Source organism: Hylobates moloch, unplaced genomic scaffold, assembly GCF_009828535.3.
Source record: "Hylobates moloch isolate HMO894 unplaced genomic scaffold, HMol_V3 SCAFFOLD_13, whole genome shotgun sequence".
NCBI lineage: Eukaryota > Metazoa > Chordata > Mammalia > Primates > Hylobatidae > Hylobates > Hylobates moloch.
This window is the reverse complement of record NW_026652288.1, coordinates 77916811-77942688: the sequence shown is the minus strand read 5'-3', so window position 1 is coordinate 77942688 and position 25878 is coordinate 77916811. Positions and strand designations below refer to the sequence as shown.

At 35.2% G+C, this 25878-nt stretch overlaps 1 protein-coding gene across 8 annotated transcripts in view; it reads left to right on the top strand.

Annotated features, from left to right (window-relative positions):
* ZBBX (zinc finger B-box domain containing) overlaps positions 1 to 25878 on the top strand; it is a 271544-nt gene that overhangs the window by 41445 nt on the left and 204221 nt on the right. For all 8 annotated transcript variants that reach the window (XR_009209484.1, XR_009209485.1, XR_009209486.1 and 5 more), the window contains 6 exons: positions 4421 to 4595; positions 10294 to 10414; positions 17064 to 17173; positions 17556 to 17656; positions 19136 to 19215; positions 20883 to 21025. Coding sequence is in view for 5 of the 8 variants with exons in the window: in XM_058426979.1 (XP_058282962.1) it covers positions 4421 to 4595; positions 10294 to 10414; positions 17064 to 17173; positions 17556 to 17656; positions 19136 to 19215; positions 20883 to 21025 (730 nt within the window). In the remaining 3 variants the exon portion in view is untranslated. The remainder of the gene's footprint in view (positions 1 to 4420; positions 4596 to 10293; positions 10415 to 17063; positions 17174 to 17555; positions 17657 to 19135; positions 19216 to 20882; positions 21026 to 25878) is intronic.

The following is a 25878-nucleotide window of genomic DNA, read 5'->3' as shown; positions in this document are numbered from 1 at the left end:
CACCTTATGCTAGGCGTTGTGCTTAGTGCTTTACTTGCCTTATCCAATAATCACAATAACCATGTAAGGTTTGTGCTATTATTACCCCAATTTAACAGATAAGAAAGATGGGAGGTTAAGTAACTAGCCTTACTAGAAAGTGATAGAGTAGCTTCCTCTGTGCTATTTATTAATCTTTACACTAGATGTTTCTTCTTGTCTTCACAGGTAACTGTGCATGCTGTATACATTGTCTGTGTCATTGTCTTAACTTAAAAACCATTAATTCAATGATTTCATCCAGGAGTGTGTATTAAAATCAACTGGAGAAACATGAAAGAAATACATATGATTGAGTTCAGTATCTCCGTGGGTGGGGTTCAGATGTGTGTGTGTGTGTGTGTGTGTGTGTGTTTTTAACTCCTCAGTGATTCTGGTGAGTGTTCTTGTTGGGAGTCACTGCTGTAGATGACAGAGTACACAATGAAGACTAACCCCTTCATAGGCTTAGTGTTCCTCTGTGCCAAAGAGCAATGCTCCTCAAACTGTAATAAACATCATAAGAATTGGAGATTGTTAAAAACTTGCATTCCTGGGTCTGTCACCAAATTTGGATTTTTAAAAATATTTACATCTGGGTTAGGGCTCAAGAGTCTGATTTTTAATTTAATGGCTAGAAGAGCCAAATAGTACCAATGGCTGATGCCTCTCTTATGGCCTTTTTAATGGATCAAAGCCAATGGCACATCCTTGGAAAGAGGTACAGTTCATGAAAGAGCTTACATCTTATAAGCTGAAACCTGGTTTGAAATAATGATGCTATTTTTCTTATAGCATTGTAATATTGGACAAGTTACTTAGCTTTTTTGATCTGTTTTCTCCTTTGGAAAGTGGGGATATTAAAACACAGCATCTTACAGGGATATCATGTACTACTTACAGGGTAATGAATGTAAAGCATTGAATTTCTGTGTGCGTCTTCAAATTTCTTTTAGAATTGGGCAAGGTCATATTGGACTCTGAGTGGACATGATATATCACAGTTTTGAGATGAAACATTTAAGAGCTAATGTACAACCCTCCAGCTTTTTCTACCCTGCCACAGCTATGTGGAAGCCAGGTATTCCAATGGTGTAACTCCAATATGCAAATGTCTGACATCTCTGATTCATTGCTTGGAAGGAAGCTTCCCTGGAGAGCTGCTGAAATTGCTGCATGTTGAAATCATTTTGTATTAAGCCACTGAGTTTTCAATGCTTGTTCATTAGTGTAGCATGTATACATAGATACACTGACATATTGCTTACTGGATACCAATAAGTACCTTCTCACAAATACTCCTAAGACTCTATCTTTAAACTAAATTGTTCCTGTCTTTTCCAAAACCTATAAATGTTATTGTTGGAGGTGCCCTACCTAGCTTTCCAAGACAACAAAGGCAGTTATTTTCTATAGTATTTTCACTTCCTCCTCTGCACATCCAATTGGTTACTGTATTAGTCTTCTCAGGCTGCCATAACAAAATACCTCCAACTGAGTGGTTTAAACGACAGAAATTTATTTTCCACAGTTCTGTAGTCTAGAAGTCCCAGATATAGGTGCTGGCAATATTGGTTTCTGGTGAGGCTTTACTTCCTGGCTTGTAGATGGCTGCCTTCTTGCTGTGTTCTTATATGGCCTTTCTTCTGTATGCACATGCATATAGAAGGGGGAGACAGACAGAGAGAGAGAGAGAAAAAAAAAGAGAGGAGAGAGAAGAGATATATGATGCCTTTTCTTCTTATTATTATTTATTTATTTGAGACAGAGTCTTGCTCTGTTGCCCAGGCTAGAGTGCAGTGGTGTGAACTCAGCTCACTGCAACCTCCTCCCACGCTCAAACGTTCCTCCCACCACAGCCTCCTGTGTAGCTGGGACCACAAGTGCATACCACCACGTCCAACTATCTCCCTCTTCTTAACAGGATACCAGTCCTATTAGATTAAGGCCTCAACTTCATGATCTCATTTAACTTCAATTACCTCCTTACAGGCCTTATCTCAAAATGTAGTCACATTGTGGGTTAGGGCTTCAACATATGAATTTGTGCAGGGAGATGTAATTCAGTCCACAATAGTTATCATGTCCCATATACGCTACCAGCTAAGAACTCTTGAATGTTTGGTCGTTTATTCTATCCTTATTGCTCTTTTAGATACTGCAATTTCTTCTTTAAAAAAAGGTTTATAAATGGAAAGTGCATTTCATTCTCTTCTAGGAGTCAGGCAACCCTTCTGGTTTTGTATGTATTTTTTACACAAATGTTAATATGTTTGCTCTACAAACATGTTTGCTCTGCATTTTTTTCACTTAACTTTGTAGTTTTTATATCCATAGAAGTACATTCTACAACCTTCTCATTCTATGCAGTGGCTGTAAAATACTCCATTTACTGGATGTGAAAAGAATTCTAAAAATCTATCTTCCACTCATGAGCATTTATGCTGTTTCAGTCTTTTGCCAGCGTATGCTAAAATATAAAGTATAATTTTGAATAATGTGGTTTTGCACAGATAAAAGTATATCAGTATGATAAAATCCTGAAACTCTTAGATAAAACATTATGCATTTGTAATGTTGGTCAATGTGGGCCAAATAGGACAATGTCTGTAACATTTCAATTGATTTCCTTGCAGCCAAAGACACTATTTTCTAATTTCCCTCTCTTTGCCATACTGGTATGTGGGACTTTACAATGGTTTTACATGTCCAGTGGGTTTAAGTTCCTCTGTGCAGCAGGCAGAGCCGTTTATATTCTTCCCCTTCTTCCTTTCTACCCTTTATATCTTCTCATTCTTTACTTTTTGCTACATCAATGCAAACTGCTTATGGTTCCATGCCACCAATGCTGTTTGACTCCCATGTCCTAGCATACATATCATTTCCTTTCTCTGGAATGCTGCCTTTGGCACTTTTTGCTTATGGGATTCTTGTTTTATCTTTCAAAATCCAATTCAGACATCATTTCCCCTGAGTTTTACCTGCTTCTTGCACCTTTTTCTGTTGTGGACTTATTAACCTGTGTTTCTGTGGCCAACGGTTAGCATAGTGTCTAGCGTCCGACAGGTCCTCAGATACTTTTTGCTCATATTTAAAATTTTTTATATACATCTTTAGCAATATACCCTGAATTGTGCTCTACCAAACTGCCTGTTTATTTTTCAATTGTGGGCTGAACATAGACATTTATACTCTCATGTGTTTAAAGACACACATGGACATTTAGCAATTTGACCACTGTGGGTAATCCACATTTGATAATTCAGCCACTGGTGTGGGTTTTACTTTGCTTGGGTTTCCTAATGTGGCTGTTCTCTCTGATTCAGTGCATAGCTTCCAAATACTACCTTCATTTTCTTGTGTGCTTGGACTGGATTTATATTTTGTACTGAATTCATCTCTCCACAACCATCATTAATCTGAAGAGCATGCTTTGTATTACATGCATCGATGAACTTTCTTCATGCATTTCACTAACTTTTAATGAGCACCTCCTTTGTGCCAGGCACTGCTCTTGGCACTAAGAAAAAAGACAAAATCCACAACTTCATTATATACTAATGGGGAAAGACAGGCAATAAATAAACATATAAAGTCACATGGGAGTAAGTAATGGGAAGAAGAATAAAACAGTTAAGGAATTATTAAATTGGGGAAAGGGGGCCTATTAGTTTTAGAATTGGTAGTAAGGAACTCTCTGAGTAGGCGATATCTGAGCATTTCATTGAGTCAACGAAATGAGGGAATGGCTATGTAAAGATATGGAGAAGGCTCATTCCAGGCATTGGGTATAGCTAATACAAGGCCTTGAAGAGGAAATGTGCTTGATGGGTTCTCAGAACTGCAAGAATGTGAGACTAGCTGGTGCAGGGTGAATGAAAGGAGAATAGAAGGAGGTAAAGTAAAAGGCAAGGAAATACAAGATTGTGTAGGGCGGTGTAGGTCCTAGTAGGAACTTGGGGTTTCATAGAGAGTCAACAGAAAGTTTTGAGCAGGGGAATGTCTGATCAGATTTACATTTTAAAAAAAAACCTGTTTTTTTGATATGAGAAGGTTGTAGGGAGTAGGAGATTGGGGGCATAGGGAGAATGGATACAAGGCAATTGCACCTTTACAGAGAGAACACTGGTGAACAGCATAATGATAAGTCATTAGTTCTGTAGGCTCTCATCTTCATAATTTCTGAAGAGACCATTTATAATTGCCAATAGAGTTTTAAAGAACAGAGTAAAGCATATAAATAAGCACAACTTAAAAATATTCTAAGTTAAAAAAGTCTGATTTGTAATAACTAATAATTAGTTCTACATGTATTTTAAAACAGAAATTTTTTGATTAAAACAATTTTTGTGGGTAAATACAGAAAATTTAATAAAGCATGCCTATATATCCTTTTAATTAGGTAGAAATTACAAGGACAAAAAGAGCAGAATGTACAAAACCAAGAGAGAGTCTGTTGTGTGAAGGGACATTCGATGAGGAAGCTTCTGCACAGCCCTTTCAGGAAGTGTTAAGTCAATGGAGAACCGGAAATCATGATGACAACAAGAAACAGAATTTATATGCAGCAGTAAAAGGTATGGCTTTATTTTATTTTATTTTATTTTTTTGAGACAGAGTCTCACTTGGTTGCCCAGGCTGGAGTGCAGTGGTGTGATCTTGGCTCACTGCAACCTCCGCCTTCCAGTTTCAAGTAATTCTCCTCCCTCGGCCTTCTGAGTAGCTGGGATTACAAGTGTGCGCCACCATGCCCGGCTAATTTTTGTATTTTTAGTAGAGATGGGGTTTTGCCATGTTGGGCAGGCTGGTCTCAAACTCCTGACCTCCTGACCCACCTGCCTCAGCCTCCCAAAGTGCTGGGATTACAGACAGGAGCCACCGTGCCCGGCCGGTATGGCTATTTTTATAACATGAATGTTTTAAAATGAAGCTGACTTTATTTACCTCCATTCTCTGTGAATATAAATGTGATGTTCAAAATCTATAAACACTGGGACAGCAGTTTGCTATAACTCCTCAAAGGAGCATGCACTGTGTGATCATTGGTGAGTGGTTTAATATTTATAGGCCCTGAATTGGGCAGTAGGGGGATTTGCATTTGTTTTCTATGTAAATTCAGACTGTCAAATGAATGGATAATTGGATTCTTTCAGTTCTTCTTCTGGTAGAAATTTTTGCCAGGACAACTATTGCTTTTTTGAGCAGTAATTGTAACACATAAAATGGGAGAGTCTGTGAGATAAAGAAGAATTTTTTTTTTTTTTTTTAGAATATTTGACTTAAAAATACAATTTTAAGGACCACTATGAACTTCAGGAGGAGAATTGATTTGTGTTCTCATTGTTTTTGTTTCTTTGAACTACTTTTTGTTCTTTTTTTGTTTTATAATTTCGCTCTGCATTCTAGACATTGATGATCTAGCTGACTGAACGGTGTGTTTAAGTTTCCCAGTATGTCTTGAGGAAAACATAAGTTTTAAAAGTATTAAATTTAATAATTTTATTACTCAGAATCTTGTAGTGTCTTCCAATTGCTTTTCATTTAATATAAAATGTTAGATAATAAATTTCAATCATGTATCTTACTTGCCAATTTTACTATTTTTATTTCATTCTTTTCCAGTGGAGAAACTCTTCTGATTATTACACTTTTATTACACAGTGTAATTTCTAATCTCAAAGTATCACACATTGTCTTCTAATTATAATTAAACTTTTAAATAAATTTTCTTCAAGTATTTTTCTACATTTCTTTATTACACATCAATTTCATTGACATTTTCAAGACATTATTTGTATGCTGTCTTCTTAGTAGTTTATATTTCAGTATACGCCTCATTTCTCATTGGCTGTGTTATTTTATGTGCTTTATACTTGCTACTTCATGCAATTTTTTTTTACTTGTCAACCCTGAAAAGTACTAATTATTCTATAGAAATACTTTTGTCTACTTTGAAAGCCATAGTATTTAAAATAATACTGTACCGAGTTGAAAAGTCACCAGATCAGAAGTGTAACTCTTTTAAAATTTGTTCTCCATAATGGAAATAACCATATGATAAAATAATGAATGCTTATTTTAAAAGACTTGGTTATAACAAAAAGTTACCAAGAAGAAAATGAAAATAGCTCAGTCTCATCATATAGAGAAAATCCATGTCAACATTTTAGTACATGTTTTTCAATAAACATAGTTATGTATACACACATGCTCACACAAAAAAATGAGGTAACACTAAATACTATTAGTTAACTTGCATTTTCACTGAGATTCTGTAATGGGCAACTGGCCGTCTAAATAGACGTATACACAATCATTTGTAACTCTTGTAGAGTATTCTATATGACATGATTTAATCAGACATTTATTGATGGATATTTTATTTTTAATTCCCAGTAGTTAAAAGATATTATGATGGGCATCTTAGCTATTTGTGCACTTACATAGTTACCTTAAAATAAATTTCTAGATATAGAAATGTTGCCTCAGTGGTGACTTGTTTTATAAAATTTTAATGAATATTGTCAAACTGTCCTCCAAAAAGGTTACAGTGTTGGTTGTGCTCTCACTGGTAGAGTGTGACATGACTATTTGCCCACATTTTCTAGTTCTTTAACTTTAGCCAGTTTGGTTGACAATAAATTGTTATCATTATAGCTGGCTTTTTACCGTTATTTATGAAGTAGACAATATTGGCTATTTTTGTCATTACCTTTTGTTTTTATTATTTGCTAATATTTGGGCACAAGTAATGTTTTACATATTAGAGGTATACAACATTACTCTCAATAATAATTCTGTCAGTGAATATTTAGTAAATGCTGTGTGGTGGGGGGCAAATGATGTGCAAAAGCAGTAGCAAACTCGTCTGGAACTTACAGCCTAAGTGGAGGTCAAAAAAATCAGTCAAATGATTAGTATAATTTGGATGAAGAAGTGCAATGCCCACATCCATACCAGGTGTTATGGTTTGGCTGTGTCCCCACCGAAATCTCATCTTGAATGGTAGTTCCCATAATTTCCACGTGTTGTGGGAGGGACCCGGTGAGAGGTAATTGAATCATGGGAGCGGGTCTTTCCTGTGCTGTTCTCATGATAGTGAATATGTCTCACAAGATATGATGGTTTTATAAATGGGAGTTCCCTGCACAAGCTCTCTCTTGCCCACCACCATGTAAGAAGTCTCTTTGCTCTTCCTTTGTCTTCTGTCATGATTACGAGGCCTCCCCAGCCATGTGGAACTGTGAATCAATTAAACCTCTTTCCTTTATAAATGACCCAGTCTCGGGTATGTCTTCATTAGCATCGTGAGAACAGATTAATATACCAAGTGAAAATAGCAGGCACTGCCTCTTTTCAACTGTGTCACACGAGTTTGGAAAGCAAGTAGAAGAAGACATTTAACAGTGTTAGATTAAGAAATAAAAAACAAATCAGATTAGATAAGATTGTGTTTATCAATATAGATGTACTCACACAGGATTTGTATCTTAGTGTTTTGTCTCAAGCACTTCAGGAATGGCAGTAACAATTGGGCGGGTTGGTTAATTGAAAACTGGACTTGATTTTAAAGTTTATGAGATTGCGATGCTGTAGTTTCCCTGCCATTTTGTAGAAGAAGAAGTTGGAAGGCTTTGGGAGATAGGAATTTTGGAACCGATAATGTGCAACCTACTTAGCTGTCATTACCAAGGCATTAAGCACCGTAATACTTAAAAAGGTTTGTTGTGGCCTTCCTCTATAGGCTGAAGATGACTGGAGGGGAATGCTTCAATGGGACCAAGCATCTTGATTTCAAAGAATGGAAATGATAGAGGCCAGGTGTTGGCACACAATCTTCAAAATTATGGTGAAAAAATTACCGAAGTAAGGGTCAAGGAAGAGTAGTGATCAGTGTTTCAATTCACAGAGATTTCTGATGATAATTGGTGTACCTAGGAATGAAAAAGTCATGCAGCCTACTGTTTTACCTATAGTAGAAGAAAATTTCTGTTTAATGGGCAGAGAGCCAGCTTCGGCCACCATATTGGGGATTCAGTTTTTTATGAAGTCTCCAGACCTAAGCCAGGTCACAGCTCTGGAATCCCTTGATTGAGAAAGAGACTTGGTCTGCTAGCTTATGTCTGTAATTTCAGCACTTTAGGAGGCCAGGAGGTTAAGACCAACCTGGGCAATGTAGTGAAACCTCATCTCTACACAAAATTTAAAGAAAAGTCATACATGATAATGTGAACCTATAGTCCTAGCTACGTGGGAGTCTGAGGGTCAACAATGACCTGAGCTCAGAATTTCAAAGTTATAGTGAGCTATGATCACGCCACTGCACTCCACCCTGCGTGACAATGTGAGAGCCTATCACAAAGAAAAACAATGGATTTTGTTTGCTTTCCATTATCACTAACATTTAATATTGTGAGATTTAAAACTTTTTGCTTGTCTAGTAGAGATGATTTTGTGTACCTCTTATTACAAATTACATGAAACATCTTTTCACACATTTCTTGACCATTCAGCTTAGTAGTATGCTTTAAATTTCTAGTTTTCTAGTTATTTCTGTTACTGATTTTTAACTTGGTTTTATTTTAGTATTCTAAAATCTTATTTCCTTCTATGTGAAAGGCAGGTACTTTCAATGGCCTAGAAAGTTCTATGTGATCTGAAGTCCATTATCTCAGAGATCTCATCTCCTGTTACTCTCCTGCAGGCATGGCTAGTTTAGTTTCAGCCACTCTTAACTTCTGGCCGTTCTTCACACACTTCAGGCATACTTTCCCATCAGGAGTTTTGCACTATCTATTAAGGAAAACACCCATGATCCCATCAATTTGAGGGTGGAGAATCTTATGCACATTCTTATACAATGTAGCCAGTGAACCATGAAAGAAGGGAGCAAATAAAAACATAAGTTACATACCTTATTTGGCATTTCCCAGGAAGCCATGCCTCATAAATCCATAAATTTGTTTACAACAAGCAATTCTAAACAAGAGCTAGCATTTTAAATACACCATATAGCTAAAGAGTCTCCTCCCAGCAAATATTATTAATTCATTTGCCTGTAGGTCTAGTTATCAACATATTTACAAACAAATTAATCCAGGTCACCTCCCATCTTTATTTCTTGGGATTGTGCCATTGGTAAGGGAGAAAAGTGAAACACAGTCCAGCTGCTTTATCTTCTTCCTCCTCCATCACCCTTCTGTGTTTAGAGTTTATATCTCAAGCACAGTGGCTCTTCTCTAACATCTAGACAGAAAAAAGAAAAGAGTTCTTTTTTTCTTTTTTTCCCTTTTTAGCTCTCCTGTCAAGAAATCTTGTTTCAAAATGGAAAGGGGGACTCATAGTGGAGGCATTTCTTTTCTCTCATGACTTGCTCATGTCCTTAACTCTGCTCTTTCAGTTCAAGGGATTCCGATCAGTGTTTTCCCAAACTTTTTCCAATTGCTTTGTTCAACACTGCTCTACTCTTTAGGAAGAATAGAAGTGGGATTCCTTACTTTATTTTTACTTTAATTTGTTTCCATTGCTGGCCCATGGCTATTTCTGGCAGTTAATCATTAAAGTCTACAATATAAGGCTGGGACACCCTCTAGTCTTAGTTTATAAAAAAATGTTTTTCCCATCTTTACTATTTCCCTTGATTCTCCTACATTTTTTCCCCGTGATGTTCAGTTTGGAGACAGGAGCGATACGTGGGAGGGTGGAGAGACTAGTAATCCTGGATTTACACTGCTTTCTTCGCCAGATATCTTCATCAGTTTTAAATATCTCTGAATAGTGATTTTAATTTAGTAGTGCTTCAGAAATATCTTAAAACATCTGGAAGTAAATTACCATGTAGATATAAATATATGAAGAAAATTGTCTCCTCCAGATGTCATTATGAATTATTTCCTATTTCTCATGATGTGTAAATATTATTGTCAGTGGCTATAATACTTTCTACATCTGTGTATTATACCTTTATGTATGTGTTTATATAATGTACAATGAATGTTTGTGTTTATAATCTTTATTTAAAAGAATGAGTTGCTTTAACAAACCTTCTGAATCATAAGATCCCTTCAAGAGATTGTTGAAGAAAACTGTCTATCCAGTCACTTAATAAATTACCAATATTTAATACTTTTGTATTATTTAAACTTTAACCTATTGATTGTATAGGTAAATATTAAAGCATGTATGCCTCAAAAATGAGTTCTACATCTTAAGAGAAGATATGGTAATTTGTAAACTTGCTTATATTAATTATGCACATTGTATTTATTTTTACAGATTCATTGGAAGAATGTGAAGTACAGACTAATCTGAAAATTTGGAGAGAGCCACTTAATATTGAACTTAAAGAAGACATTCTATCCTATATGGAAAAATTATGGCTTAAAAAACACAGGAGGTATTTTCTGAAATTATAATACTATTAGGAAATATGGAAGTTATTTATGTTTCTTTCTTGTATGACATGCCTTCCTGTAGCAATTTTATAAGTATATTTCATATTTGCATACATAATTTTAAAGCAAGATTAAATCCCTGTGAAGTTGCTGTTCCAGTAAGAATTTTAATTCTATTTATGTATATGATGCATCATTAATTTAGAGTTTTCCTTGAGAAATGGTAGTGTGTATATGAGGAAAATGCACAAATGCAGAAAACAATTTAAGAATAGTAATAAAAATAATGTGATAAATGAAAGACTACTTTGAGAAGACACCAGCTTTTTACATTAGCATTAACATTTGAGACTATAATTTTGAGAATCTAGTTTTAAATTAATTAAATCTTTTTCTAATTTTTTTAATAGTAATTAAATATACTTTATTCAAAGAGCTATCACCATATACAATCAGCTAGAAACTGTGGCAAAATATAGGTTATTTTTTCGTGGATCTGAAGTGAGGCCTGAGATTCTGTATTTCTGAATTTCTAATAGCTCTCAGGTGATAATGATTGGATGAGGCTGGTCTCTGGTCTTTTTTTGAGGTGCAAGTTGGTGGAGGAGCTCTCTAGAATTTGCCTGAGAAGTGGTCATCACACCCTTGCTTCACCTTCAGTTACGCAAAACCGTCTCCCGAGGTGGCCCATTCCATCTGTGGAAGAGATATTCATTGAACTGTAATCTGTTTCCAGCTCATTTCTAAACTTGGTTCTGATTCTATCTATTAAGCCCATACAAATAAAATCTAATTTCTCTTCTCCATGGTATCTCTTCAGATTTTTGAAATCAGCCCTCATGTTTCCTGTGAAGCCTCTGCTAGATAGGTTAATACCTGCACTACCACTCACCTTCAACTGTTTTTAATGTGCTAGATTTTTTTCTTTTGGATTATTTTGAAAAGAAGATATACAGATGGGTTTCAAAATAACACAAAGAATTCCCAAATAACATTCACTCAGCTTTCTCTAATGGTAACATCTTACATAAACATAGTGCATATCAAAACCAGGAAATTGACGTAGGGACAATATTATTGACAACTGTACATTTTACTTTAATTTTATCATCAGTGTTTTCACTATTATACTTACCCCATTCCAGGATCCAGTCCAGGATTACACATTGTATTTTTTGTCATATCTCCTTATCCATTACAGTTCTTCAGTCTTTCCTTGCCTTTCATGACCTTAACACTTTTGAAGAGTGCCAGGTTTTCATAGAATGTACTCAATTTGGGCCTGTCTGATGTTTTTTCATAATTAGATTGAGGTTATACACTGTGAGGAAAAATACCACAGAGAGTATGTGTCCTTCTCAGTGCGTGACATTCTGGGATCATGATGTCAATATATCTTATTACAGATGATGTTAACCTTGATCACATAGTTAAGGTGGTGCTAAGTTTCTCCACTGTAAAATCACGACTTTCCCTTTATAATTGATAAATATTTTAGAGGAGACACATTGAGATGATACATCAACTCTGTTTTCCCTTAAACTTTCACCTCCTAATTTTAGAATTTGTGAGTGAATTTTGCCTGCAGCAGTTAGTACTCTCCTGCTCTATTGCTGATATTCTATTTCCTTTGTTCCTTCTAAATTTATTAGTTGGAATTCTTCTTAAAAGAAGTGTTCCTTCACCCACTTTTATTCATTTTTTATTTATGTGAACTCATGAATATCTATTTTATTTTGGGGATTGATATCTAATATTATTGTTATTTATTTTGCAACTCAAATTATTTCTGCTTTGGCCATTGTGGACTCTCTCAGGTTGACTCTTCATCCTTTTGACTTGTTGTCATCATTTTTTTTTTTTTTTTTTTTTTTTTGGTTAGTTTGCTTTGAACATCTCCTTTTTTCTGGAACTCAAGATGCATTTTCCCTGCCCCAGCCAAGGAATTGTTTTTCCAAAAAAAATACTGATTCCCTTTATTGGAGAATGGTGCTCAGAAACAAAGATCTGGACTCTAGGTGTGGTCATTACTATTCTGGTGCCACAATTCTAGGCCTTCTCAGAGGAAGAAACCGGGAAGTACACACACACACACACACACACACACACACACACACACACACACACAACACACACACACACACACACACACACACACACACACACACACACACACACAAATCCACATACACACATACAAATTTTTTTCTGTATCCATCTGGATATCTATTAAAGTAACATGCATTCACACTCAGGCATTCCGAATCCAAACCAGCATCACATGATTCATTTCCATTCTCCCTTTGCTTATTTGACAAATTTATTTCACCTACAGTGAGAAACTTGGCTTTCATTATCTGTATTTATTAATTAACCCTAAAATATATAGGTATGTATACATACAGTAGTTTCAGAATCACTAATATCACTGAGAGAAACAAGGGACAATTAGTTTCAAAATTACTATTAATAATATCACTGAAAGAAACAAATTTTCCACCTAGAGTACGGTCTTTGTGTGTCATGCTTTCTATCTGTAGCCTACGGTATCTAGGCCAAACCATATTTTCCAACATCACTTTGGCCATAGTGCTCATTTCTTTCTCACCTCCTTTGAGGTTGGTATGGCTTTCATTGGATTCTGCCCATATCCTCATTGATTTTTAAAATTTGAATAAACTTGTGGCGTACAGTTCTATGGGTTTTTACCAATGTATAAAGTCATGTGTCTACCACAGTACCCCCGCCCCCCAAAAAAACAGTTTCACAACCACAAAAATTCCCTTGAGCTTCCTCTTTCTCCTCTTCCCTTTCTTAGTCCATAACAACCATTCATCTGTTGTCCACCCTTACATATATGCCTTTTTTTGAAGGTCATATAAATGAAATCATACAGTATGTGTCCTTTCATGTCCTTCACTTAGCAGAATGCATTTAAGATTCATCCATGTTCTTGTATGAATCAATATTTGTTCTGGCTGGTTTCCAGTTTTTGGCAATTATCACTAGGTCCTTTAAAAATATTTTCATGACAGATTTTTCTTGAATATAGGTTTTTAATTCCTTGGGTAAATACCCGGGACTGTGATAGGTGGGCTATATGGTAAGTGCATGTTTATTTTTATAAGAAATCACCAAACTCTTTTCTAAATTGTACCATTTTACATTTGCTCCAGCAATGTATGAGAGTTCTGGCTGCTCCAAATCCTTGTCAGCACTTGGTATTTTCAGTTTTTTTCTTTTGGTTGACATTTTAATAAGGTGTGTAGTTGTATCTCATTGTAGTAGCTTACATGGCAGAGGTTTAAGCTAATTCATTTATAACTAATGTCCAGGCTGTATATATTTTTTAAAGTATGTTGCCCATAATAGGTCTTCAGGCTATTTTTTGTGGGGGGTACTGCGGTAGACATATGACTTTATGCATTGGTAAAAACCCACAGAACTGTACACCACAAATTTATTCAAATTTTAAGTCAGTGAGGGTATGTGTAACAGTAGTGTGTATCTGTTAATTGCCTTTTTCTAATTTAGCAATTAGCATATAAATGTAATTCCAAAGTCACTTGTCATTTTGGTGGCTACCTTTCAATGTTGGGTCATTTTGGGTTTCTTATATAATAAAAGAAACACAATTTTGTTATTAAATGACAACTATCATTTGAGCTTGGACACATACAAGAAAGTTTCATCACAGGAACATCAAGGTCCTGAGCTATGCTCAATGCTGCATGTTGGCCAGTTTCCTTAGCAGAAAAGAATACTTAGCGAATATATTCATGTTCACTAGGGTGTTATTTACATGGTTATTTTTAATGGTAATCTTTTTTTTGAGCTAATACTTTATGTCTTGATTATAGATGTCAGTGTAGGGCAATCTATTAGCAATTCACAGGTTTCTGATGCATTTCTGATGTTTTGCTTCAGAAAAGTTTCTCATGTAAATAACCATGATCATGATTTTGACTTTACTTTTGCCTATTGTTGTGTTTTATATAATAGGCTTATAAATATATGTTCTATTGCTTTTTTAATATTTTACTGACTTGGACAGTAAAAGTTTTTTAAAATTTTACCTGCAATCAATACAGACATGTTGACAGACCTTTTATCCCCTAGCTTTATTGAGGTATAAATAACAAATAAAAATCGTATATATTTAAGGTTTACAATGCAATATTTTGATATATGTATACATTGCACAATAATTACCTTAATTAAGCTAATTAATATATTCATATTTTCAGTTTTTTGTGTGTGACACTGAAGATCTACTATTAGCTATAGTTATTATGCTGTACATTAGATATCCAGAATTCATTCATCTTGCGTAACTGGAACTTTTTAACCTTTGCCCAACATGTTTTCATTTCTCCCAACCTCCAGCCCCTGGCAACTACCATTTTACTCTCTACTTTTGAGTTTGACTTTTATATCAGTGAGATCATGCAATATTTGTCTTTCTGTGTCTGGCCTATTTTACATAGCATAATGTATAATGTGCTTTAAGATATGGCAACAACCTAAATATTCATCAATGGATGGATAGATTAAAAATATCATATATGTATAATGGAATATTATTGGGCCTTAAAAAGAAGAAAATCCTACCATTTGTAATAACATAAAAGTGTTGATAGATCTTAGTAGCAACACCTAGTGTGGCTCTTTTGGATATGGGAAAGCTTAAAGAAGGAGTGCAGAAGTTTTGGATTAAGAGTATTTTAAAGACAGATGTTAGCAACTAGCTGATATTCTGATTCTAATTCCCTTACTCTTTTCACTGTGTGTGCTTCTCAAGTCTAGCTAATCATCAGTAGCAGCTGGGACAAGTTTTTACACTACTGATTCCTGGACCCCAGAATGATCTAAAAATTAGTGTCTTTAAGAATAGGTGTGATACCTAGCATAAAAAAAAGTATTCCTTGGCCATTTGGATGCAAACAGCCTAACACTGCTTCACATAATAGATTTAGAACCACTCATCACACATTTAACCAACTGAATGGGTCAATGCTCAAGAAATATTTCCTAAATTTTGAAAGAGGAAGATATGGTGAAGTAAATGCTATCTGAAATATATTTTATCATTTATTTATGTGACATCATCTTTAAAAAAAAAAAAAAACACGGGTGCTGGGGTTTAAATATCCAGAATCCAGAATTAGTTCTGTGACTAACTAGTTGTTTATTCATGGGAAAAATGGGAAAAATCACTTCAATTCTTGTGGCCCAAGTTTTCTCATTTGCAAAATATTGAGTTTAGAACAAACAATTTATACAACCCTGTAAGCTCCAATAATTCATTATCTAGCTTCTATAAATCTTTGGTTGAGTGATCTTATGAAGCAAAAAGCTTCATAAAGAAAGAATGTCTAAAGAACGGTATATTTATGTGTATGTATGATGAATCTTAGTTTGGTAGATCCATGTCAAACTGGAAAGAGGTTTCTTGTAGGCAGATGCTAGTTTGTCTTTGATATAACTCAATATTTTCATCTGTCACTGAATTAAATTATGGATGTAGGATGCCATACTCATCAAATTTGTTAAGACACAAAGTTAAATAATACATAAATATTGTATAGTCATCTTATATATACATTACATCTATTGGGAAAACACACATAATCATAGACTACCAGAAGATTATCAAAATTTTAATGCCTTTGAAAGTTGCAGAAGAGGCATTATAAAGGAAGTACATGGTTAAGAACGTGGTCTTTGGGAGGCAGACTGCTTGAGTTCAAATTCCTCTTCTGCATTCACTACCTGAATGACTCAACAAGTTGGTACACCCCTCTGTGTCTCATTCTTATCCTCTGTTAAATTAAGATCATACTAGTGCCTATTTAATATCTAATAAAATTTAATGTACCAAAATTAGTTAGAATGAGCCTGGTATATTTTAAGTTTTGTATCCATATTAACTACAAATATCATTAAGAAGGCTCTGCCTTTTACATGGGGACTTACTTCATGAGCTTGCATGGTATGGAAGGGCTATGCAGTTGCTCGTATTCTTGGCTAAAAAGTGACCCTTCTCTCCAATAATTTGGTTATATACTATGAAACCAAATATACACTCTTGACCTCTGTGAATTCCTGGGCTTCACTGCCTTCCATATGAAATGGGCTGCAGTGGTCTTCATTGTTAATTAAGTAATAGATACCACAGCCTGAACACCTTACGTTTTTATTGTAGGAGCCTATGTTACCACCCTGCTGGTATGATGGAAGTTTAGACAAAGGCCCTCAGGTTCCCTTAGAACTCATCAACACAATGCCAAGACTGTGAACTAAAACTCACATTCATAAATTAGCTTTTTAAGTAGCATGGTGTTTTTAATGGACTCCATGTGGCTTTTGAGAGAACACTGACTTGTAGCATAACTTTGATTTTTAGCTTAAACAAAACTCAGTAGGATATGCAATTTAAAAATCTTCTGCGATGTCAAGTTGATTTACACAGTTTTTTTTAGTACATTAAGATTCTGTTATACAATTGTACTTATCTTTGAATTAAAGGTACAGTTATGGTTTCATCATTAATTTTGTATACTCACTCATTTGATATAAATCAGGAGCTTCTCTGGGAAAGTTTCAGGTAATATATTTCAGTCTCTTAATTGCTTCTTTCTTATTTTGTAGAACTCCACAAGAGCAACTTTTTAACCTGCTACCAGATACATTCCCACATCCATGTGAAACCACTGATGATGCACAGTGTTCTCAAAATGAAAACGATGAAGATAGTGATGGTTAGTTCATACTTGATTAGATATTTTTAAAATGTATTATCTCAAGTTATATACACTAAGCATAAATCAGAATCTGCTTTTGGTTTTCTTTAATAGATTATTCTCAGTTGTACCATGTAATCTTTTATCTTCAGATTAAAATCATGTACACTCACTTCTTTCCCTTTCCCTAGATATACTTTGCCTTGATTTGGATAGTTTCATTTAAAAATTGAATGCTAATAAATGTGTATTTCACTTGAACTGGGAAAATTGACAGTATTTGTATTTTTGTGTAGATACACATGAGAACACTCTTCTTTTTTGGTGGCTGTCTTATTTGAAGAAATTATAAAGTAAGATATATTCTTTGATGATATTATTTGTGAATCTTATTTCCTAGGTGAGGAGACCAAAGTACAACACACAGCTCTTTTATTGCCAGTAGAAACATTAAACATAGAGAGACCTGAACCATCTCTAAAGATAGTCGAACTGGATGATGTAAGTGCATAAGTGCATAAGTGCATAATGACCATTCATGCTTTTTAACGGAATTCATAATGTGTGGTTACATCTGCATATTATTTTAAATAAGATTTCTCAAATAACTAACATAGTTTAATAGGTAATTTACAAGTGTTTGGGTTTAGATATGCTTATAAGAATAAAACAATATTATTCTGAATGTAAAGAGTAAATTATGAGCTAAACTGGTATTGCCATTTTTTTGGATGAATGTATTGTGGGAGGTAAGAAGACATTTCACTATTTTAACTTATAGAAATGTAGCTTGATATTTTGTTAGTTTAGTTCTTTATGTTATCAGGTTTGTAAACAAATATCAGTCTCATTACATGGTACCTATTAAAATTTAAGTGTAAATTTAGTTTCTTGAATGTCATTTAATATTATTTTCTGTTTAAAGGTAGAAATAGTGTTTAAGACTTAAGAAGTTCAGCCGGGTGCGGTGGCTCACGCTTGTAATCCCAGCACTTTGGGAGGCCGAGGCGGGCGGATCACGAGGTCAGGAGATCGAGACCACGGTGAAACCCCGTCTCTACTAAAAATACAAAAAAATTAGCCGGGCGTGGTGGCGGGCGCCTGTAGTCCCAGCTACTCGGAGAGGCTGAGGCAGGAGAATGGCGTGAACCCGGGAGGAGGAGCTTGCAGTGAGCCGAGATTGCGCCACTGCACTCCAGCCTGGGTGACAGAGCGAGACTCCGTCTCAAAAAAAAAAAAAAAAAAAAGAAGTTCATAAAATAACTTGAACATAACTTGAAGATATATATAGAAGACAGCAATAGCATCAACTAAAGCCAGACCCAGTCAGAGCTAGAGCTCTGGACTGAAGGTTTAGGGTGTGATACATTCAGTGCATTTCTGACTTTCTAGTAATATAGTAGCTGAATGTGCCACTTGTCCTAGATATTTCTCTTACTGTGGTTGTTACAGAAAATGACTAGAATGGAGAACTTACCTCTTTTAAATACTGCTTTCTTCCTTTCTTCTTTAGGTTGAAAGCTTCTGCTATTTTTGTTATTTCTGTTTTTTGGCTAGCAACATTTTTATTTCTCCTCTGGATAAATTTGAGAGACTGGACAAAAACACACACACTACATACATGTGGGCATGCCATTCATTACATTGTTGATACACAGAGTAAGTTTATGATGAGCCAGTCAGAGAACTGAAAACTTCCTAGTCACTAATCTACTTGGCTGGTAATAGTTACATATTTAAATATAAGTTATTATTGTTGGAGTGGGGTATTATAATAGTGATAAAGTAATTGACATATCAACCAATGTCAGTTGAATTTGTTTAGTTCTCCTAGAACTTATGTGTTATAAAATATAATTAGAGGTCTCATAACATCATTTGTAGGAAAAATGTACTCTAAATATCACCCATAAGTAAGTTGGTTAATGTGTAATAAATTTTTGTGAACTTACTAATATTATATAACATTAATTTAATAAGACTTATGAAGAGGAATTTGAAGAACCAGAAAATATTGTGCCTTACAAAGTTGAATTAGCTGATGCAGACAGTCAACAAAGGTAAAACCTTTCTAATTAACTTTGTGTGCATATTGATCCGCCTCCTGACACACATACAAAATCAACTGTCTTTTTAAATGTGAAATATGTGGTGTGAAAAAACATGTGACATTAATGTTAGAGTATATTTTACTTAACCCGTGCTTAAATTTGTATACAATATTGCTAATATTTAATAACATTCAGCAATTAGAAAACTGTCTATAGTGATAGGTTTGTACTCTTACCTAATATTTGGATAATTTAATAAATTCTTCTGAACTTAGGGGTTGTTATCCTCTGAAATGGTTGATCAGCTTTGATATGTTTCATATGAGCTTTCTTCTTTTCTCTAAAGATGGTCTGGATTTTCTTCAGTTTTCTATGAACCCTAAATAAAAAGTTTTATAAATGATGAGGCTGAGAGACTAAAAGAGCTCCTGTACTATAGATTACTTCCTAGGTAGATTTTAATGTATAATAAAGTAAACAAATGAAGTATAATGGTTCACTTTGTAATTGTGTTGTAGAATTTTCTCGTTTCCAAATGAAAAATAATATCTAACTGTATCTGTTAGTAATGTTAAAACCGTTACTTTCTGCTGTTGAGACTTTAGGATTCAGTCCTTTTTGCTGTTGAAACTTTAGGATTTGTAAACAGTGGAATGAAATTCCTGTCAAGTATCCCCTCTACCAATGCTTGATTCAGATCAGTTTAGGTCCCTGTCTGCATTTTGCAATAGCTATGGGCCTGAGTGATTCCCCTGAACAGAAAAATCCCGTGTTTAGACACACAGAACCAGCTATCTAGCAGCAAATGTGCTTTTGGAAGTGGGGTTTTGGCAGGAGACAACTTTCTGTTCAGCAGATAAGAGGTTTATATCCACCACCCTATCTCTAAGGAAATGAATAGCATTTCTGTTCTCTAATTTGATTCTTTTATATATCTTACTACATGTCTTTGCTTTGACTCCTATGTAAGGTGTTAGAGAAGGCAGAGAAAGTTACTGATCATGGTTTGGCAGTAGTTTTACAGCTTTGGTTTGGAGGTGCCCATAGAACTACATTAATTTTCTCTCTCTCCTGGGGATCATGAGTGACACAAGAGGGCCTTTTTGGTTGAATATAATCCATAAGTTTTATAATGGTATTCTGTAGAGCTTATATAAATATCAGGTATTACTAAATATATTATTCAGTTCATAAAGAATGTTATTTAAATTGTAACTTCATATAGATAGTAATCATAATTAAAATTTGAAACCTAAATATCACATAGTGCTTTTAAACTCATATCTTATTGATGAACAAATAATATATTTATCTAGTAGTAAAGCCTTGATTTCATCAGATTTTAATGAACTTGAAAGATAGCACTCCCTTTTTAGAAGAAAATATAAGAAATCAAACTTATTTCAAGATATTTTGGAAAACAAACTTCAACTGAAATTTTGCAGTTAAATTAGATTTGATCCAGTTACCTATTCTTCTTAAATCCGGAATGTTATTAGTTACTTACAGTTGAGAATGTGTTCACAGTAAGGTTAAAATAAATATTAAATTAATGTAAATAACCCTATTTTATTAAGGTTTTACCATATTTGTTTTAATGAGTTGGGACTTTTAAAATTTTCTTTTTAAAATCATTTTTTCAACTCTATTATTTTGTTTGTTCCTACACGTGAAAGTTGTGCTTTTCATGATTATCAGAAGAATAACTTTCCATATGAAAATGGCATCCATCAACATCATGTTTTCAATAAGGGAAAGAGAGACTTCTTAAATCTTTGTCTGAGAAACAGCTCTACTTATTATAAAGATAATTCAAAAGGTAACATTTTTCTTGTTGCTGGATATTATTAACAGTGCATGTTGGTAATTTACTATTGCAGTCTACAAAAGCTTTGTTATGCTGTTCATTTTAAAACCAAAAAAAGCTCAGTACTAAAATGAAAATTAGTTGAAAATATAATTTTCTGGTAAATATGCAATTTAGTCAATGGACAACAGTGTTTGTATGTGTAAGAAAAATCAGCCAATATAGGGCACTCTAAAAGTTGTTATAGACTCAGCTAGCATTTAAAAGATTACATGGAAGGCCTTTTAGTGACAAAAGTCCGACTGGCACCCTCTTGCCCTCACTTGCACTAAATATTTTTCGAAAATATTCAAATCTGATATAAAGTTTCACATGAGAGATAAACCAAAATAAAACAAATCACCGGCTGGGCTCGGTGGCTCACGCCTGTAATCCCAGCATTTTGGGAGGCCGAGGTGGGTGGATCACTTGAAGTCAGGAGTTTGAGACCAGCCTGGCCAACACAGCAAAACCCCATCTCTACTAAAAATAAAAATAAAAAAATTAGCCTGGCATGGTGGCAGGTGCCTATAATCCCAGCTACTCAGAAGGCTGAAGCAGGAGAATCGCTTGAGCCCAGGAGACAGAGGCTGCAGTGAGCCGAGATCATGCCACTGCACTCCAGCCTAGGCGACAAGAGCAAAACTCTGTCTCAAAAAAACAAAGCAAAACAAATCATCTTGCTTATATATCTATGTTGCTATTACTAGTAGTTCCCTAGGTACCTGTAGATTAGAATGCTGTGTGCATATGTGTGGTTTCAATTTCCAGATTGTGAGATCATTTAAAGAGAGTCACAAAAAAGTATCCTGACCTAGAAGTCAGATTTTGTTTCCATTTGTGCCTTTAAATCACTGTCTGACCTTGAACATCTCACTTACTTGCTTAGATTTCATTTTCCTAAGCAAAAATGTAGGAACTAGATCATTTTCAAGCCTCTTTTTAACTATTAGATTTGATCTACTTAGAATTTTAAGAAAAATTAATAAATATATCGTATGTGAAGATAAGATTTTTGAGAGATATCGGAGGGCATATTTGAAATAAATACTTGTAAAACTGATGATTACATTCTGATTGGGCAGCAGAAGATAGAAAGCAGTGGTAGATTTGTGTAAATCCTGCTGGTCTTGACATTTTCAAATACTAAACCACTAAATTATTATGGCCAAATATAAACTACAGCCACATGGGAATTTAGGACTTTACAGTACTCCAATCTTGTCCAGAAGATGAGTATAGTTTGATCAAGCTAGTGCATGGTGCTCCTGTTGCCTCTGAGAAAATGATGCATGTAAATGCCCATGTAATTGTTAAAGACACATTTTTGAAATGTTTACTTTTTAGAACAGTTTTAGGTTCACAGCAAAACTAAGCAGAAAGTACAGAGAGTTACTATAAACCCTTTGCTCCATACACATACATAGCCTCCGCCATTATCAACTTCTGCAATCAGACTGGTACATTTGCTACAATGGATGAATCTACTTTGATACATTATTGTAATTCAGTGTCCATAGTTTACATTAGAGTTCACTCTTGGTATTGTACATGCTAGGAGTTTTGACAAAAGTAGAATGTGATATGTATTCACCACTTATAGTTTCATACAGAATACCTTCTTGCCCTAAAAATTCTCTGTGCCCCACCTGTTTATCCCTCTCTCTGAGCAACTCCTGGCAACCACTGATTTTTTTTACTGTCCTCATAGTTTTGCCTTTCCAGAATGTCATATAGTTAGAATCATACAGTACATAGCCTTTAATAATTGGATTATTTAACTTAGTAATATGCATTTGAGGTTTCTCCATGTCTTTTTGTAGCTTGATTTCTCATTTCTTTTAGCGCTAAATAATATTCAATTGTATGGCTGTACAATAGTTTATTTATCCATTCACCTATTGAAGAATATTTTGGTTGTCCCAAGCTTTAGCAATTATGAACAAAACTACTATAAATATTCATGTATGGGTTTTTACTGGGACTTAAGTTTTCAACTTATTTGGGTAAATACCAAGGAGCATAGCTATTGGATCATATGGTACAGGTATGTTTAGTTTTGTTTTAATAATTGCCAAACTGTCTTACCAAAGTGGCTATACTATTTTACATTCCCACCAGCAATTAATGAAACTTCCTGTTGCTCCATATCCTCACCATCAGCTGGTGTCAGTGTTTCAGATTTTTTCCATTCTAGCAATTATGTAGTGATATTTCATTTTTTTTTAAATTCGCAATTCTCTGTTGACATATGATATCGAGAATCTTTTAATATGCTTATTTGCCAACTGTATATCTTTGTTAAAATATCTGTTCAGGTTTTTAGCTAATGTTTTGATTGGGTTGTTTATTTTGTTATTGTTGAGGTTTAAGAGTTTTTTTGTATATTTTGCATAACACTCTTTTATCAAATATCTTTTCCAAATATTTTCTTTCAGTGTGTGGATGCCTCTTTATTCTCTGGACTATTTTTCACAGAGTATAAGCTTTTATTTTAATAAAGTTTAGCTTATCAATTTTTTCTTTGATGTCGTATCTAGAAAGTTATTGTCATACCCAATGTCATCTATGTTTTATCCTATGTTATCTTTTGAGAGATTCATAACTTTGCATTTTATATTCAGGTGTGTAACCTAGTTTGAGTTAATTTTTGTGAAGGTATAAGATCTGTGTCTATATGTATTGTTTCACATGTGGATATCTAGTTGTTCCAGAATCATTTGCTTAACAGATTATATTTTCTTTGTTGTATTGCCTTTGTTCCTCTGTCAAAGATCAGTTGACTATATTTATATAGGTCTACTCAGGACTCTCTATTCTGTTTCATTTGTCTACATTTATTCCCATACCACACACTCTCTTGTTATAGATTTATAGTAATCTTGATGTAAGGTAGTATCAAGTCTTCTGACTTTGCTCTTCTTTGATATTGTGTTCACTATCCTGGGTCATTTGTTTCTCTATAAAAAGGCAGGGATTTTGATTGGGATTGCAATGAATCTATAGATCAAATTGGGAAAATATATCTTGACAATATTAAATCTTCCCATCCATGAACATGGAATATTTCTCTATTTATTTAGAATTTTGATTTCTTTAATCAGAATTTGTAGAATTCCTCATACAGATCTTGTACATAATTTTTAGATTTCTATCTATGATATGGCTTGGCTCTGTGTTCCCAACCAAATCTCATCTCAAACTGTAATCCCCATGTGTCAAGGGAGGGACCTGGTGGGAGGTGATTGGATCATAGGAGTGGTTTCCCCCATGTTGTTCTCATGATAGTGAGTGAGTCCTCATGAGCTCTGATGATTTAAAAGCGTGTGGCCGATCCCCAGCCCTTGCCAACATGTAAGACAGGCTTTGCTTCCCCTTCACCTTCTGCCATGATTTTAAGACTCCTGAGATCTCCCAGCCATGTGGAACTGTGAGTCAATTAAGCCTCTTTCCTTAATAAAGTACCCAGTCTTAGGTAGTTCTTTATAGCAGTTTAAAAATGGACTAATACAGAAAATTGGTGCCAGAAGAGTGAAGAACTGCTATAAAGATACCTGAAAATGTGGAAGTGGAGTTCAGAACTCAGTAACAAGCAGAGGTTGGAACAGTTTGGAGGGCTCAGAAGAAGAAAAGAAGATGTGAGAAAGCTTGGGACTTCCTAGAGACTTGTTGAATGGTTTTGACCAAAATGCTGCTAGTGATAATGGACAATGAAGTCTAGGCTGAGATGGTTTCGGATGGAAATGAGGAACTTATCAGAAACTGAAGTAATGGTCACTTTTGCTATGCTTTAGCAAAGAGACTGGCAGAATTTTGCCCCCCTCCTCCACCTAGACATCTGTGGAATTTGAACTTCAGAGAGATGATTTACAGCATCTGGCAGAAGAAATTTCTAAGCAGCAAAACAAAGCATTCAAGATGTGACCTGGCTGTTTCAAAAAGCATATAGTCATATGCATTCACAAAGAAATAGTATGAAATTGGAAACTATGTTTAAAAGGGAAACAGAGCATAAAAGTTTGGAAAATTTGCAGCCTGACCATGTGGTGGAAAAGAAACACCCATTCTTTGGGGAGAAATTCGAGCCACAAGCTGCAGAAATTTGCATAAATAAAGAGGAACCAACTATTGATTGCCAAGACAATGGGGAAAATGTCTCTAGCACATTCCTGAGATCCTCACAGCATCCCCTCCCATTACTGGCCTATAGGCCTAGAAGGGAAAAATGGTTCCATGGGCCAGGCTCAGGGACTCACTGCTCTGTTCACCCTACAGACATGGTACTCTGTCCCAGTGGCTCCAAGTGCCGTCAAGGTTAAAAGGGGCCAAGATACAGCTTGGACCTTGGATTCAGAGGGTACAAGCCCCAAGCCTTGGTGGCTTCCACACGGTGTTGGGCCTGTGAGTCACAGAAGATAAGACTTGAGGTTTGGAAACCTCTGTCTAGATATCAGAGGATGTACAGAAATGCCTAAATGTCCAGGTAGAAGTCTGTTGCAGAGGCAGAGCACTCATGGAGAACCTCTTCTAGGGTGGTGCAAAGGGGAAATGTGTGGTAGGAGCCCCCACACAGAAGAACCACTGGGCCACTGCCTAATGCAGCTGTGAGAAGAGGGCCATCATCCTCCAGACCACAGAATGGTAGATCCACTGACAGCTTGCACCATGCAAGCCAGTGGTGTTAGACAGCAAGTTTTATTAAAGTAGCAGTGTACAGCAGCAGCAAAGGCAGTATTCATTTTGTAACAGGTTTACCCCATAAGCACTGTACCCAGAGTAGCATCTCAGAGGTGGCTCTGCAGTAATATTTTTAGCCACTTCTAATT